At 37.9% G+C, this 18803-nt stretch overlaps 1 protein-coding gene and 1 pseudogene across 1 annotated transcript; both read left to right on the forward strand.

Annotated features, from left to right (window-relative positions):
- The first annotated feature begins 15771 nt into the window (after nucleotides 1–15771).
- On the forward strand, nucleotides 15772–16251 carry LOC143621867 (toll/interleukin-1 receptor-like protein). Its single transcript, XM_077093161.1, has one exon. The coding sequence runs from the start codon at nucleotides 15772–15774 to the stop codon at nucleotides 16249–16251; it is 480 nt and encodes a 159-aa protein (XP_076949276.1).
- Nucleotides 16252–17826: 1575 nt separating this feature from the next.
- Nucleotides 17827–18657, forward strand: LOC143621868 (disease resistance protein RPV1 pseudogene; annotated as a pseudogene).
- The last annotated feature ends 146 nt before the right edge of the window (nucleotides 18658–18803 follow it).

The raw sequence follows: 18803 nt of genomic DNA on the forward strand, positions 1-18803 counted from the left end.
TGATTATGTAAAGGTGCGTGATGCTCTTGCGGAGGCCAATCAAAAGGCTAAGGTATCTGTTTGGAATCTTTCTGACGCTCGAGAGAGAGCTGAGAAACTCCAAGCAGAACTCAGCGAGAACCGAGCAAGTGCCAACGCTGCCTTCGTGAAGCGCGGGCATGAGCTGCAGGCTGCGCGGGAGAAGCTGCAGGCAGCAGAGGCGGACGCGGCCAAGTATGCGCGGCGAGTGCGCGACTTGGAGTTGGATGCAGAGGCGCGTGACCAAGCGCTTGTGCAGTCTATCACTGACAAATCTTCATTAGAGAGTGAGGTTGCGCGCCTGAAGAAGGAGCTTGAGGCCGCGCGGGCAGAGAAGGATGAAGCCCTCGCGACGGCAGCGTCTAGCCAAGAAGCGCTCGATGCTGCGCGAGCGGAAAGGAAAGAGGCCTTGGCGGCAGCAGCGTCCGACAGAGAGGAGCTGAAACAGACCAAGGAAACTGTTGAGTTGTTAAACTCTCAGATTCCTGCTCTTGAGACGTCTGTTTCTTCCCTCGCGCAAGATCGCCAATGGCTAGTCTCACAGGGTATGACTCGTTGCGCTTATGCGATGAAATACTCAGACGAGTTTCAGACCCTTGTGATGGATTGCAACGCTGCCTCGCGCTTGGTGGGTCGAGCTGAAGGGTTTAAGGATGGCTGTGAATATAGCATGCTGAAGAAGAACCCATCCGGCTACCCTTATCAGCTCGACGTTGTCTGCGCGGACATGGCCGAGGTGGGGGAGAAGTATTTGAATACTCCCATTCCCATCATTGAGCAGGTATTTTAACCTTAATGAGTTTACCTTGACTTATTTTCCTAGTCTTTTTGTACTCACACTTTTCCTTATGCTTTGCAGATAGCCTTGCTTGCTGATCAGCCCGATCTCGGCGCTCTAAAGAAATTACTTGACGAGTGTGAAGGGGCTGGTGGCGGCGATGATGGCGCGGGCAATGCTGCCTCTGCTAGCGGCTCTGGCGTGGCCAAAGGACCCGCTCCTGACACTATTGTGATAGAAGACGACTCCATTCAAGATGAACAGCTTGACTATGGCAAGTTTGGAGATGACGAGGAGCGGGCTGCGCCAGATGCTGAGGGAGGTAATGATGAGGGCGATGAAGAGGCTGACGTCGACATAGAGACTTGAGAAGCCCTTCATGTTTTTTTTTTATTTGCAGTTTGTATCTCATCATTTTGTAAATTTGTAACCTTCTATGTTTTGGAATGAAATTTTGTTTTTCCCTTATTCGCATCTTGCGCATTCCCCATTCATCTCTTTATATTGCATGTTTTCTTGTTGAATATAAGATATGCTTGCACGTTGAAATAAGAACAAGGTTGTAAGGAAATTATTTTACTTAATCCTTGTCATATTTTAAGTGATTTTGCAATATCCTGACTATGTTGACACGTGCCTTGGCGTTTCATTATTCCTCTTTTGCGCGACGTTATCGCGCATTTATTATAGGGAATTATGAGTTTTTTAGCCTTTACGTGTCAGTATGTGTTACTCTGATATCCATTACAATTCCATGCGCGACCTCGACCTGAGACCTTAACAACTATGTTTTGGCATGTGCTTTGCCTTAGTTGTGCTTAGGTATTTTTATGGTCTAGCTGCGCAGCATGTAGGATGGATCTTGTGAGTGATTTGAGCTAAGGCTCGTATTATTGGGCTAAGGCCCTGAGCTAAGGCTCATATTATTGGGCTAAGGCCCTGACGTTTTAGAGTTAAAACTCGTTAACGCGTTTGAGCTTGAAGCTCGCGCATGTATGTTTTACTTCGTTTTATTTTTGTTTTGATGTCAATACAATGTTGTCATATTGCTCAAAATTAATAAAGGGAAGTGTGAAACATGTATGCAAAAGGTAATAGAACACACATTAAGAGAAGATAGCGCGTATCATTATTCATAATGGCTTAAAAAGCCTTGATTACAAACTTGACAATTTTTACATGAAACATTTTCTAAGCTGTGCTGCGTTCCATGCGCGCGGGATCTTCTTTCCATTCAAATCTTTTAAAGCGTATGCGCCTTTTCCCAATTCTTCCGAGACTTGATAAGGTCCCTCCCAATTGGGGATCTTTCCCGGGGGTATCGCGCGGCTAGCTTCATTGTTTCGATGGACAAAATCATTCTTCTTGAAGTGGCATTCTTTCACGCGCTGATTGTAATACTTTTCTAGTTTTTTCTTGTATTTGGCTTCACTGATGATAGCCGCTTCTCTGCGCCCTTCAAGTAAGTTGAGATCCAACCTTCTTTCGCGCTCGTTATCAATCTTACTCATCATGAGCACTCTATGGGATGTGCATCCAATTTCTGCTGGAATCATAGCCTCCGTTCCATAGGTTAGGCTGAACGGGGATTCGCCATTGCTGGTTTTGCTTAATGTCCTGTGCGCCCACAGGACATTAGGTAGCTCCTCGACCCATGAATGGGATTCTCCCTCCAACCTTTTCTTCAGCCTATTTAGCAAGCTTTGGTTCGCGCGCTCCACTTGGCCATTCCCCTGAGGGTGGTATACTGAAGTGAAGATTTGGTTGATGCGCAATTCCTTGAGCCAGCTGGATATCTTCCTGTCGGTGAATTGTTTGCCATTGTCGCTCACAATTTCCATGGGCAGGCCAAAACGGCATATGATGTGGCTCCAAATAAATTGCTTCATCGCCTCGGCTGTGATTTTTGCTAGTGGCTTGGCTTCAACCCATTTTGTGAAATAGTCTACTGCCACTACCAAAAATTTTACTCGCCCTTGCGCTTGCGGTAGGGGACCCACAATATCGATTGCCCATTTGTGGAAAGGCCATGCGGAGGTCACCGGAATCAAGTTGTTCTTTGGCCGCATGGTGTTTGGCGCATAGCTCTGACACGCTTTGCATTTTTGGATCTCTTTTAACGCGTCCAAGTACATGCCTGGCCAATAGTAACCTGCGCTCATTGCCTTGGCAACCACCATGCGCGGGCCAGCATGTATTCCACAGATTCCTTCGTGTATCTCTCTAATCACATAGCTTGCTTCCTCAGCATCTAGGCATTTCATGAGCGGTCCAAGATAAGAGCGTCGATATAATGTACCATCAAGCAGTTCATAGTTCTGCGACTTGTGTCTTATCTTCCTCGCCTGTGCGCGATCGTCCGGTACCTTTCCCTCCTTCAAGAATTCCATTATTGGAGTTATCCATGATGAAGGGGTTGTATGAATTACAAGGACAGACTTCGCTCCCACCGACGGGTTGCTCATTACTTCTACCCTGACATCTTTGCCAAAGTGATCGAAGCTGGTTGATGCCATCTTACTCAGCGCGTCAGCAGACTTGTTTTCACTGCGCGGAATATGTATGATTCTGAAGAAGTCAAATTGCTCGATGAGCTTTTTCGCCTGCTCTAGATACAGAGGCATGGTGTTCTCCTTGGCATCATAAAGGCCATTGACCTGTGCTGCTACCAAGTATGAATCAACATGGGCCTCTAGCTTTTTAACTCCGAACTTGTGCGCGATGCGCAGACCAGCCAGCAGGGCTTCATACTCAGCTTCATTGTTGGTGCTCTTGAAATCCAATCTGATTGCGTAAGTATACTCATGACTTTCTGGATCCACCAGCTTGAGGCCTGCGCCGGACCCTTCATTGTTTGAAGCTCCATCAGTGAATAATCTCCAAACATTTTCTTCATTATTGGCTCGCGGAGGGTCTACCTCGCGCTGAGCCTCTTCAATTTTTCCTTCAGGGATTTCTGCGATGAAATCAGCTAAGACTTGTCCCTTTATTGCTGAACGGGGCTTATAGGCGATCGTGTGCTCTCCTAATTCCAGCGCCCATTTTGTCAGCCTTCCTGAGAGCGCGGGACGCCGCAAGACTTGCTGGATGTTGTAACCAGTCAGAACTTCAATAGGATGACCATTGAAATATCTATGAAGCTTGCGCGACGCGTGTGTTAGTGACAAAACTAACTTTTCCATGATGGAGTAGCGCGTCTCAGGATCTGTCAGCACCCGACTCACATAATAGATTGGTGTTTGGATTCCCTTGCGATCCACCAACAACACTGCGCCGATGGCGCGCTCTCCTGCTGACAGGTACAATGTTAAAGTTTCGCCAGGAAGTGGAGCTGTGAGCGCAGGCAGATTTATCAGACATTTTTTTATCTCACTGAAAGCTTGCTCGGCCTCAGGCGTCCACTTGAATTGGCTTTTCTTTAGGCAATTTCTCAATGTGTTAACGAATGGGGTAGATTTGCTTGCATGGTTCGCTAGGAACCTGTTGATTGATACCAATCTACCATTCAACTTTTGAACTTCTTTTATGGTGGATGGTGAGGGCATGTCAAGGATAGCCTCCACCTTCTCTGGGTTCACCTTGAAACCATCCTTGGTGACCATTACACCGAGAAATTTCCCTTCTTCTACGCCAAATGTGCATTTGCTCGGGTTGAGCTTCATGTTTACTTCCTTTAGGCGCCAAAGGGTTTCTTCGATGTCTTTGAGCATTTGTTTTTCCTCCCTGCTTTTGTTCACCAAATCATCCACGTAGACTTCTAGGTTTCTTCCAATTTGTTCGTTGAAAACCGCGTCCATGAGTCTTTGGTAGGTGGCTCCCGCGTTCTTCAAACCAAAGGGCATTTTTGTGTAACAAAAAATACCCTTGTCGGTTCTGAAGGCAGTCTTGTCCTCGTCATGTGGTGCCATTTGAATTTGGTGATAGCCCTTATAGGCATCCAGAAAACATTTGAGCTTAAATGGCGCCAAGGAGTCCACCTTCGCGTCAATGTTTGGGAGGGGGTAACAATCTTTTGGACATGCTTTGTTGAGGTCTTTGAAGTCAATGCACATCCTCCATGACCCGTTGCTCTTCTTTACCATCACAGGATTGGCTACCCATGTCTGGTATCGTATTGGGTGGATGATGTTTGCGCGCAGTAGATCCTCTACTTGCTCATTCATGGCCTTTGCCTTCTCATCCCCCATGATTCTCTTCTTTTGAGCAATTGGCTCAACGGACTTGAACGTGTTGAGAGAATGTTGCGCCAGGTCTCGCGGAACCCCAGTCATATCGGAATGTTGCCACGCGAAGACCGACATATACGTTGTGAGCAATCTTTTCATTCTCAACCTTGTGTCGTCTGATATCGTAGCTCCAATTGTGATTGTTTGCTCTGGGAATTTTGGGTTGAGAATCCATTCCTCTGGCGCGTTGTTTGCCATTGGAAGTTTCATTCTCCCTTCCCGCGGAATACTTGTCACTGCGCACAAATGATCTCGGTATACAAATGTTACATCTGTTGGTGTTGGGAACCCCAACGCGCCGTGCGCTGGCGACGGTATGGCGTTGAATTGGGCAATCGTTCCTCTACCCAAGATCATATTGTTCGTTTATGAGCCATTCTTTAGGGTCATTTGTTTCATCTTCTGGACCCATTGGTCCTTTTTGTTTCGCGCCGGTCAAATTTTGGAATGTGAGATCGTCTGGAGGAGTTTCAGTCTGGCTATGAGGAGTTGTGATGAAGGGATGGTTACTGGTGGTGCGCGCAGAATCACGCGGCACCCTCAGAAACTGCTGTCCCTCATTAACATCCTCACGCTCAATATCCTCCAGAACTTGATCGCTGTTTCGAACACCAGAAACCATGGTGAAGTTTTTCAGAGAGAACTGATGAGATTTTGTTGCCGTTGTAACAGGTGATGGCGCTAATGAAGAAACGTGGATCGGCTCACTGGTAGACGATCAACTTTCCTCGGGTATGAGTATGCTATTTCACCGATGGTTCTCCGGAGTATGAGTTCTTCCACCTACAAAACGAGCAGCACCGTGAACTTACCCCTCAGAAAGGGACAGAGGGGTCCTCTTTGGGGTAACCCTCCGGTGTGAGAATAAGAGATTGTAGGAGAAGATAATAATAATCTGAGAGTGAGTAAGGAATTGGAATGTATTTTTTTGCTTACCTCCCATTGTAGAGGTGGTGTGGTATTTATAGTGTTAGGGTTTCCAATGATTGGGCTCAGATCCCATTAGGGCCTTTTTGGCCTCCTCCTGTTGCTTTGCGCCACGTGTCCTTAGGACACCTGGTGCTTTTTCATTGATTATTCTCTGACCCAGGCATTTTACCTGACCCATGTGCAATCACGTGGTAGCACATGGGTTTTGCTGAGTTGTCCACCTTTCATTGGCAGCTGTCAACATCAGCATATTCTTATTCCTTAAAGGATACCTTCTGGAAGGTTGTCTGACGAGCACAATCAAGGTTGTCCTTATCCTGATTTGGATAAGGACGAGGTTGATTATGTGCACGTGTGATATGCGCCTATCCTGAGGATGCGCGAAGTCTTCTCTTTATTCTCACGCGCAGATGTTTCATGCGCAGATGTGATATGCGCAAGCATATGTAATATGCGCCACGCGCAGATGTGATATGCGTGAGCATATATGATGCGTGAGCATGCGATATGCGCCACGCGCAGATGCGCCACGCGCAGATGTGATATGCGTGAGCATATATGGTGCGCGAGCATGTGATATGCGTGAGCATATGTGATGCGTGAGCATATGTGATATGCGCCGTGCGCATAGGTTTTGGCTTTGTGCCTTCATGATATCTTGATTTCAAGCCTCTTGTCTATATCTTGTGGGTTGACCCGCCCCGCTCGATGTTAAGGCGGGTACATACCTCTTCACCTACAATTGAAAAGTTTTACGTTCTTGATTTTAGATTTTTTAGGTTAAAATATCCTTCTTTTCAAAATATAGTGTTCTTGAGTTTATGCTTCTTTATTTTGACTTACTTTCTCTATTAGCGTATGATTGGTATGACTTAGTGAAATGACGAAGCAATTTAATAGTCGGAATACAATAGACAAAGAAAAAAAATGAATTATTATTATTATTATTATTATTATTATTTCATTGTGCAATTTAATACCACATGAAAATAAAATGAATCAATAATTACTTTGTGAACGAATGAATTAATGAAAAACAGTTTACTACACATGACAAAAATACATATAACTCAAAATTAAAAAAAATTTACCAACTCTCTCTCTCTCTCTCTTGAATAAAAAATTAAAATGTTTACATATGTGTAGGTAACAAAAATAAAATTAGGTGTTTACATATTTATAAATAAGAAAAACCAAATGCAATTCATAACTAAAATCTATATTTACATAATTAAAATAAACTAGTCATTATCTTGCTTTCACCAACGATTAATATATATTTTTTTATAGCTAGGTCCTTTCTAATGTGATGTAGTAATAGGAAATTTAGGTTTCTCAACGGAGACTCAAGTTCAGTTTTCACTTACAACACTTTGGGGGGACATGAGTGGCTCAAGCGGTATAGTATAGTTAATGTATTGTAACTGAATGGACAAAATGTTGTGAATGAAAACTGAACTTGAGTCTCCATCAAACTATACTATCCCACACAGGTGATATTTTTGCATCCTACTGTACTTCACCCGCGCATTTATAGCAACGACCATATTTGCATCCTGCATTCAGTTTTCTCCTATCCCACCGAATTAAATAATGTCTGAGGTAACTAGCAAAGCTTAAGCTCGTATAATTACAATATGTAATGGGCTTTTTTGTTTAATATTCTTATATTATCTGCTATTATTTGTCAATTAGTGTACCTTTTGGAGTTAGCCGTCTTCGTTTGGGCACCGGCACACTGCACCACTGATCCAACCATCAGCAATTCAATATGAGATAATAATTTCTGATGTAGATATATAAATATTTGGTGATGTAACATTTTTGTGGTCATAGTTTTTGTCATGAAAATAGAACCAGATCTTCATCCTTTCACAAAACCAAAAACAAGATCTGATACAACTATATTATGAAGAAGAATACAGAGAAAGAAAAAACCAGAAAATATATTCCTTCTAGCCGAGTGCATAACAAATAGCATAACATAAACCTTGATGGGCGAAGAATAAATGGGCCATAACTTTATCAATTTCCAGCAACTCTAATGTAAGCCCAGGTCTTCTAAGCGAGCCCAAAAACCAGTAAACCGACCAGCTCAAAACTCGTAACAAACACAAACATACAAAAAAAACATTAGAAAATATAAAAGACTTTATACTAAAAAAGAATGAACTGTAGATAAATGCTACCTTTCACCCCCCGCCAATTCATTACTTGAACATGTCAATCATTTCCAATTTTTCACACAAGCAGTCATGTTGAATGGGAAATAACCCCTTAGTCAATACATCAACCAACTGGTCACCAACACTAGTCTTAATAACTTGAATGGTTCCAGCTGAAATCTTTTCGCGTAGATAAAAAAGATCAACCTCAAAATGTTTAGTTCGATCATGAAATACTGGATTTGCTGCTATTGATATAGCAGCTGAATTATCACAAAACATTTTGATTGGCAAAGAAACAACTTTTAGTTCTTTCAACAAATTCACCAACCATACAATTTCGCCAGTTGCATCACACATAGACCAGTATTCAGCTTCAGCTGAGGATCTGGACACAATTAACTGCTTTTTACTCTTCCAAGAAACTAGTGAGTTTGTTAGAAGAATGTAATACCCTGTTACGGATCTTCTACTATTCAAACACTTAGCCCAGTCGGAGCTTGCAAAGGCTTGTAACTCAAACTCCCCTCTTTATTTATCAATACACGCCGTCCAGGTGATTTCTTCAAATATCTTAACAGTCTTAATGCGAGTCGTAAATGTGAACGTTTTGGACTATGCATAATTGCATATATTGACTTAAGAATTGGACAGAATAAGAAATATCTGGACGAGCGTGTGACAAATAAATAAGCTTACCAATCAATTATACACTGAAATATTCTCCAAAGGAAAAGAATATTTTTCACAAAAGGAAGTAACAATATGATTCTGCTCTATAGGAGTATTAACATGTTCACTAGCTGTCAAACCAAACTCAGCAAGGAGTTCAACACAATACTTCATTTGATTTAAAATCACACCAGAATCAGAATAGAGAACTACTATTCCTAAAAAGTATTTGAGAAGACCCAAATCTTTAATAAGAAACTTGGTTTTCAACAACTCTTTTACATTACTTACTTCTTTTTCACTAATACCGGCGACGACAATGGCATCCACATAAACTAAAAGTATGATAATAGTATCACCTAAGGTTTTAACAAATAAAGAATGATCCAATTTGCTTTGTTCAAAACCAATTTCAAGTAAAATGCCAACTGATTTTTCATTCCACATCCTTGGAGCTTGTTTTAGCCCATATAAGGATCTGGTTAATTTGCACACCTTAGTATCTATCATGTTTAGAAAAATAACCCTCAAGTAATGTCATATACACATCTTCATCAAGATCACCATACAAAAAAGCATTGTTAACATCCAGTTGAAACAACGACCAATTATTTTTAACAGGTAAGGAAATTACTGTCCTTACAGTAATCATTTTTACTACAGGTGAAAAAGTTTCACCAAATCAATACCTTCTTTTTGATTAAAACCTTTTGTAATTAACCTAGCTTTATATCTTTCGATTTCACCATTAGACCTATATTTAATCTTATAAACCCATTTACACCCAATGGGCTTTCTTCCAACAGGTTGATCAACAATTTTCCAAGTATTATTTCTATTTAGTGCATTCATCTCTTCATTCATAGCATCAATCCAATTTTGATTTGTTGATGCTTCCTTAAAACTTCTAGGCTCAACACTCTTATTCAAAACAGAGGTAAAGCAAAAATTTTCTTTAGACAACTTAGAGTAATTAAGACTCTTTCTAATTCATACTTAACCTTTCCCTCAACAACATAATCATTCAAAGACTTAGGTAACCTCGACTCTCTAGATAATCTCCTCATATTTGTTTGACTAACATGACAAAAAATACCCTCAGGAGAGACATTCTCTTCATTTATATCCTTACTAGAACTAGAATCAAGATTGATAGGCTGCTGTTCCTCAACAGAATGTTGATCCATTGCCCCGCCTACAATCTGATTACTAGTACTACTAGGAGACTGTTCACTAGAAGAAGTATTTCTAGGCTCTCTCTCCTCATCATCGGGATTTGTCCTACTTAGAGTAACTTCAAGGTTGTCATAAAACAAATCAAAAAAATTCAAAGCATTTAAAGATTGATCATCAACATTATAAAAAAATTTAAGATTGTTACTATCCTTAAAAGGATAAACATTTTCATAAAACTTGACATCACGAGAAAAAAAATACTTGTTTAGTTCCAATATTCCATAACTTGTACCCCCTTTTTTTAAAAGAATACCCTAAAAAACACATTTATCAGTCCTTTTAGAAAATTTGTTTGTATTATTTAAAATTGTACTAAAACAAAGACAACCGAAGTTCCTCAAGTGGATAAGAGAGGGTTTAAAGTCAAACAAACACTCATATAGAGACTTACCGTCTAAGACAGATGAGGGAGTCCTCTTAATAAGATAGGTTGAAGTTAGGACACATTCAGACCAAAATTTTAACGAAACACCACTTTCAAACAATAAAGACCTAGCCACATTCAACAAATTCCTATGTTTTCTTTCAACTATGCCGTTTTGTTGAGGTGTATGAACACATGAAGTTTGATGTATTATTCCATTAGTATTGGAAAAATTTTAATGGTTTTGCCAAACTGATTTTTAATCATATTAAAATTTTTTACCAGATTTGAGAAAATTTCATCTTTGGTTTTTAATAGGTACACCCAAATGGCCCTAGTAAAATCATCAACAACAGTCAAGAAGGATTTATACCCTTCTTTACTACTGACCCTATAGGGACCCCACATATCTAAATGCACTAACTCTCCAAGCTCATATGTTTTATGGTCACTTAAAGGAAATGCTTCACGATGTTGTTTAGCCAAGTGACATATTTCACAAGGATTAGAGTCATTTTGAACCTTAATTTTCAAATCATCTTTTAGTACATCTAAAACTTGGAAAGAAGGGTGTCCTAACCTAGCATGCCAAAGATTAGCATGATCAACACAATTAAAACACACCTTAATAGGCTTAGTTGCATCTCCACAAAAATATAGACCATCTACTTAATTACCAGTCACTAGGATTCTCTTTGTGATTGAGTCTCGGATATAGCAACAATGTTCATTAAACGTGATAGATAACTTGTTATCACATGTAAGCTTATAGACAAAAAGCAAGTTGACACTGTATTCTGGAACTACAAGCACGTCATATAGAATGATATCATTGCTTAGCCTTACACTACCAATTTTTGTTACTAAGGCACTAGATCCATTTGGATGTTTGATTTTAATGTCAAATTCAGTTGCATCAACTTGATTAAAAACATTTTTTATCACTCCTAACCATGTGCTGATTAGCTCCAGAATCCACAACCCAGTTGCAATCAGATTGGAAAAACACATTACTCATCATCATCATCATCGTACTCAGTATATCCCACCAATAGCAATGCTATGGTAGGGTCTGAGGAGGGTAAGATGTAAACAGCCTTACCTCTATCCCATAGGGATAGAGAGGCTGCTTCCGGTGAGACCCCCGGCTCGATAGTAGTTTTGCATCAAGCTTTGGACATAAGGCACATAGCACTCAATCATCGGGACACCGGCTGATTGGTGCATGTGCCCTTGTCTTTCGGCTATCAACGCCACCACATGATGCCTGATTAACCTTCCGTCACTTTTAACGTTATTTTCACGAGATTAGTAAAATAACGTCAAAATTAGTGCAATTTTACTTTTGCCCACCCGAGGGTTCACACATATATACATTATATGCGCGCACCGCAAGCAGGGCTCAGAAAAACACATTACTAGAAAAACAAAAGATTTTTTTTACTAAAAAAACTTTCAGAAAAATTACACAAGTAACTACCTCCTAAGTTAGGAGTGTGATGCCTTCATCAGTTTTATCTCCAAGAAGACCTAACAATCTTGAATGTTGATCAAGTGCAAGGGAAAATACTATTAGAGTTGGATGATGTATGGATCTTACCAAAGTTAGAACAATTTGAATTATTTGAAAAAGATTTAGTCCATTGATTTCCAGCTTTACCAAATTTAGGTTAGAGTTTTGAGGATAACCAACAATCTCAAAACACCTCTCAATTGTGTGACCAATCTTGTTACAATGAGTGCAATTGAGATTGGGGTTTGGTACCCTATAAACTCCTTTCTTATTATCTTGAACCTAATTTACCTTGGCAACAAAGCCAACATTTTGAGTTTGAGTTTTTAATGAGCCATTAGCATTCTATGAGACTCTTCTCTAGAGATAACAGAGAAAGCAGTCTTAACAGTGGGTAATGGTTTCCTCGTTAAAAGATTAGTTCTAACTGGTTGACATACATCACCCAAAACTATAAGAAATTGCATCAACTTAATCAAAGTGTTAAAATCATTAAAGCTCTTTGAGGCTTGACAAGAACATGAAGGCAGTTGAAGCATAGCATCAAACTGCTTCCACATGGTTGACAACTTATGATAGTATTCAGATGATCCATTTTGATTTAACAAATTGATTTTCTGATAAAGACCGAAAATAACAGAACCATCAACCTTATCATAAGTGTCCCTAAGTTCTTCCCAAACTTCAACAGCAGACTCAGAATAGACTTGACCTATATATAGCTAGCTCATCACAAATAGAATTTAAAATCGAAGTAAGAACAACCGAGTTGCACCTATCCCACTTCATCATCAGTTGGTTTTAAAAGTTTACCATTAATGAAACCAATTTTATTTTTTGCTTGAAGAGCCAATTTCATTGCATTTGACCATACTCTATAATTTTCAGTCCCTTTTAGTTTCAAATTAATAATGGACAAAGCTTTTACTGTTTCCTATATCCAATTTACTAATAAGAGTGGCAGAACTACTAGATTCACTTTCATCAACCATTTTATCACAATGCTAAACCAAACAATCAAAATCATAATGATGCAAAGAAACCCTAGGATGCCTAATTCACAAAAGACCAGGCTATAAATCCACCAACTTATGCCTAAATGCATGAATACAGTAAGAAAATAAAGAGTAGGAACAATCTCATAGTGTTCTGCACCAATGATAATACACAAGAATATAAGAAATTGGACGGCTCGTAATCTTCTCTTAGGATTACGCAACCATTCTTCTGTGAATCTTAGTCAGCAATATAAGACTCCGTGATAAAATCCCCAAATAACCTGATCTAGGGTTTGTAATTTGAAAAACCCTAAATCAAGAACAATAGTAAAACCCGAGGAAGAAATCAGAGCCCGTGTGGCTCTAATACCATGTCATGAAAATAGAACCAGATCTTCATCCTTTCACAAAACCAAAAACAAGATCTGATACAACTATATTATGAAGAAGAATACAGAGAAAGAAAAAACCAGAAAATATAGCCGAGCGCACAGCAAATAGCGTCGTAACATAAACCTTGATGGGCCAAGAATAAATGGGCCATAACTTTATCAATTTCCAGCAACTCTAATGTAAGCCCAGGTCTTCTAAGCGAGCCCAAAAACCAGTAAACCAACCAGCTCAAAACTCGTAACAAACACAAACATACAAAAAAACATTAGAAAATATAAAAGACTTTATACTAAAAAAGTATGAATTGTAGATAAATGCTACCTTTCAACAGTTTTTATGTTTTAGTATGATGATAAATTTAAGTTTATTTGAAGATGCATTGAACTATAATTTAAGTTTTATTATACATGGTAAAATATAAACGATGACACTAATTTAAATTATCTCAATTTTCTTGTCTTAATACATAATTTTAATGAGATTCTGTTATCATAAAGTCATAACATACAATCCAGTTTTTAAGTTTAACATTCTTTACTGAAAATTGGAACACAATTTTGAGAAATTTGCCTTTTACACATAAGTTAAAGGAGCGGTTAAGGGCAGTGTAGAATTCGGTTCGAAGCAAGATTTACTAGTTGCACAAAAAGTTCAATACTAGCAAACGGTTCTAGGATCCAATAGATCGCCTAGGATCCGAACCAACTATAAGCATTATGGTTGGTTTGCGGGTCTAATTTTTTCCATTAATTGGGTCTGGGTTGGTTTTCACGGGTAAGACCCATTTGATCACCCCTAATGATTTGAATGAGTACTTTGAATATAATAAAAAGCCTGACTTGACTTTTTGATTTCTTTGACCTCTATACATTGGTTTTTTTGTAGATTGAAAATAAATTGGTTGTTTTGTAGTTTGAAAAGTAAACATGGTTATCAAGGAACTCGTCAAGGAAAAGAAAGAATAGAAACAGAAATGTTAAATGGAATTATTGAGGAGTTGCGACCAAAAAGGAAAAAAAAAATAAGGCGGAGAAAAATGCTATGCACAATAGGATGACAAAGATTGAAGTTATGCTAGCAAGTATGGTTAAAAGATAAACACTTAAATTTAAATCTTTGGATGTTTAATATGTTGTTTGACATTTTAATTTATAATTTTAAGTGGAAAATTTTTATATAAGTTTGAAACTTGAATAAATACTTGATTATAAAAATATGACATTATTAACAGTTGAAACAGAAAAAAATATATATATATTAAAAACACATTTTGGTCACAAATTTGCGACTGATTTTACGGTAGCAAGATTTGCGAATGCTTTTAAGATAGCAATTTTTGCGACCTCTTTTTAGGTAGCAATTTTTGCGACCTCTTTTTAGGTAGCAAATTTTGCAACCGTTTTTGTGACTGCATTTCTTGTAGCAGCTTTTGCGGACGCTCTCATAGTAGCAAAATTTAACAGATTTGCGACTGTTTATAAGGTAGCAAAATCTGGTCGTAAATGTGTAGAATAGGTCGTAAGTTGGTTGAATATGCCATTTGCAACGTGTGTTTTTCTAACCACAGTTTTGGTCACAAAATCGTCGTAATAGGGCAACTGATACCGTTTTGCGACTGCAAATGCCGCTGCAAAAGTTCATTTTTCTAGTAGTGCCACAAGAAGAATAATTTTAGGGAAATTGATCAAAATGTCATTTGTCCCGTTAAATTAAAAAAAAAATGTCTAGTTAACTAGCTTTTCCCATAATGTCACCCTCAATCTCATTGAACAGCATACTGTTTAATTATTAGTCGACGATATATATTATAACCAACAAGATTCTCTCACATGTCATAAAACTTAGTTAATTTTAGGCGTCCGATGTATTCTTTGGATTCCGACGATATGTTTTGGTCAAGTGACAAAATTTGGTTGGTTAAAAATTCAATTGAGTAACGATTAAATAGTGTGCGGGCCAATAAAATTGAGGTAGACATTATGAGAAAAAACCATTTTCTTAACTTTGACCGTCAAAATGGACATTTTCATTTTTCCCATGATTTAATATCCTCTAACAGCTAATCCTCTTGTATTAGCTTTGTGATTACATCTTCCTAGCTTTTCAAAAACTCTAAAAAGGTGATTAAATAAATGGTCAATTACACTTGCAAATTCAGTTCTTTGATGTTAGTACATATGATATTACTTTAAACTCTCTCTCTCTCTGTCTAATAAATATCCATAGTGGAGAGAGAACAAAAAGTTAGAAGTGCTGATCACTAAAATTATTATCTTTGCGCCCCGGGTAAGTGGTAACCAATTGCTTTATTTTAAAATGAAATTATATACAACATTTAGTTATAAATTTTTTGAAAAGTGACAGAGAACATCCTTCAATTAATATTACCAAGCTAGCTTTCTTCTTTCATTCCATTGATTTTTGTGTTGTACTACTTACAACTGGTCATCATTTTACAGGGATCTTCCACCAATGACAATGGCTCCTTCATCTTTAAATACCAATCACAGCTGGTCATATGATGTGTTTGTGAGTTTTGAACGTGACAAGTTCATTAAAAGATTTGTTGATCATCTGTTTAGCGATCTCAAACGCAAAGGGATTCGTGCTTTAAAAGAAGACGAGGACCTGCGGACAGGAGAAGATAGATCTCAGCAAGTCTATAGAGCCATTGAGCAATCAAGGTTTCTTGTGGTTATATTCTCTGAAACCTTTGGTTCCTCACCATCATGTTTAAGGGAGCTTGTGAAAATCCTAGTGTGCAAGGAGAACGAGCCGGACAAATATCAAATTTGTCCCCTTTTTTACAATGTGAAGCCAGGAAAGGTTGTTAATGCATCAAACTTTAGTGAATTACTAGAAGTTGCAGAGAAAAAGGAGGTGGATCAATGGAAGGAAGTTTTGACCAAAGCTGTAAACTTACCTGGATGGGATCTGGAAGATTTGGTCAATGGGTAATATATATTACTTACCGCTATTTCATCTCTTTCTATGTCCTCTTTTTATCAACTTAATTAGTAGTTGTTTCTAGAGATGTTTGCTAATTGATGAAGATCAAAATTCCGAGAAACTTAAACATATCCTTAAACAACCAACATAAATGGGTGAAACCGACTGAAATTTGCGACCTACAAAATGTGCAACGTTATGGTTAGGTGTGCTATTAACCTCGGTGTGAACTAATACAAGATGATTTTTTGAATCTGTATAGATTCAATGAAAGTTGATAATTTCCACTAGTCATTTTATTCATTGAAAAAAATGTTAAATCAGGTTAGAACCTACCCATAGAAAGAAAACAACTAATATTAAGAACATAAAAAAATACATAGTGGAATTAAAATTAATATCCAGCCAAGAATTATATATGCAACTTGCAATTTATTCAAATATGTTACTTAGCCAATATTGTCAAGAAAGGTACCATATGTGTTGTTTACTTCATTAGGAATCTCGACTTTAGAGGTCATGCAAATTTGGAATATTTAATTATTGTACTAGAAATATATGTTACTAGATTTTATCCCCCGTGTTACGGGGGTTGTTTTACATTATTCGTTTTTAATATTTATATATGTATATTTGGATTTTAATTTTATTTATTATAAGAAAGTTAATAATTAATATACTTGAGGTTTGATGATAAAATGGTCTCACAAATAAATGATATGTTATAATCCGGTTTAAAAGCTATCTGGGTTTGGTAATATTCATTACCCGTTTATTTTATTTATTATAAAATTGTTTCTTAATTATAAATAATATCTTTTTTTAAATAAAATAGGATATTAATTTTTAGTATATCCCAATTTTATAGGATTTTCATATCAAATATTTTATGAGATTAATTTTTAATATAATGAGATGTTATAACCCGTTTAAGAGCTATCTAGGCTTGGTGAGACGTTTACCCGTGAATTCGGGTCAAATGCGTGAGAAACCTTCATTTACAAATAAAGCCATCTGATGACTTGAGAGAATGACTGTTTTACATTTTTTGTTTTTTAATATTTATTTTTTGAATTTTAATTTTCTTTATTGTAAGAAAGTTAATAATACACTTAGGCTTTGATGATAAAAGAGTTTCATAAATAAATGATATGTTATAACTCGTTTAAAAGCTATCTGCCACCTGCTTATGTTTTTTACTATAAAATTATTTATTAATTATAAATAATATCTTTTTTTTTTTAAATTGGATATTAAATTTTAGTATATCCCTTCAAATAATTGGTAAGTTTAATTTTTAATTTAATGAGATGTTATAACCTGTTTAAGAGTTATCTGGTTTTGGTAAGACCCATACCCATAAATTTAGGTTAAATCAATTAGAGGCCTCCATTTAAAAATTAAGCAATCTGGTGGCTTCCATAAAAGGGGGAGCGTCTACATCGCGACTCGTAGGATTTTAGGGTTTTCGTTTATATATATATATATATATATATATATATATATAGTAACCAATTTTTCTTTCGAGCCTTTTTTTTTCGGGTTAATTTGTACTTCAACTTATCATGAGTATGTTTTCTTTCTATGATTGGCAGCTATGAGGCAAAGTTTATTGACATGATCTCAAAACGTATCTTCAACGAGCTAAACATTGGATGCTTATATATCGGTGAGAAACTAGTTGGGTTACATTCCCGCACAGAGCAAATGAACTTGTTGCAATATGTCGGGTCAAGTGAGGTTCACATGATCGGTATTTGCGGTATTCAAGGTATTGGAAAGACTTCAATTGCCAAAGCTATTTACAACCGATTATATGCACACTTTGATGATTGCGTCTTCTGTGAAGACGTGAAAGAGTTTGCGAAAAAGCATGGGTTGATTCAAATTCAAAGGCAAATCATTGAAGACATCACAAAAGCAGATAGGAAAATAAGGACCGTTAGTGAAGGAAGTAATGTAATGAAACAAATCATGGTATCGAGACGGGTCTTGCTGATTCTTGATGATGCGGACCAACTGGACCATTTAGAGGCTCTAGCTGGTTCACGTTCTTGGTTTGGACCGGGAAGTTTAGTTGTAGTGACTGGAGAAGATAGGCAGTTACTACAAGCTCATGGAGTGGAGAAAATTCATGAAGTCGAGCTTTTGCGTAAGGATGAAGCTCTAGAACTCTTTAGTCTGTATGCATTTAATCAAAATTATTCTAAAGAGGATTTCAAAGTGCTCTCTGACCAAGTGATTGAATATGTGAATGGTCACCCCTTAGCTCTTAAAGCTTTGGGTTGCTTTCTTTTTGGCAAGACTGTAGGTGAATGGAAAAGCGAATTAGAAAGACTTGAAAGAAATCCTACTGATGACATCCAAGTGCTAATATCACGTTTTTCTTTAACTATGAAGCGTAGGCTTGTATAGTTGCAATACTCGTGGATGCATGACTAGAGGCAAAATTGCTAGTGCTGGAATTCTAGTTAATAAGTTGTAATTTACAGTTTAAAGGTTTTGTTTATAGCATGACTAGTTTGAGACCTATGTATTGCACGGGTAATTCATGAAAATAC

This window comes from Bidens hawaiensis, unplaced genomic scaffold, assembly GCF_021521415.1.
Source record: "Bidens hawaiensis isolate Kalapana, Puna unplaced genomic scaffold, B.hawaiensis_p1.1 tig00002977_1, whole genome shotgun sequence".
Classification (NCBI taxonomy): Eukaryota; Viridiplantae; Streptophyta; class Magnoliopsida; order Asterales; family Asteraceae; genus Bidens; species Bidens hawaiensis.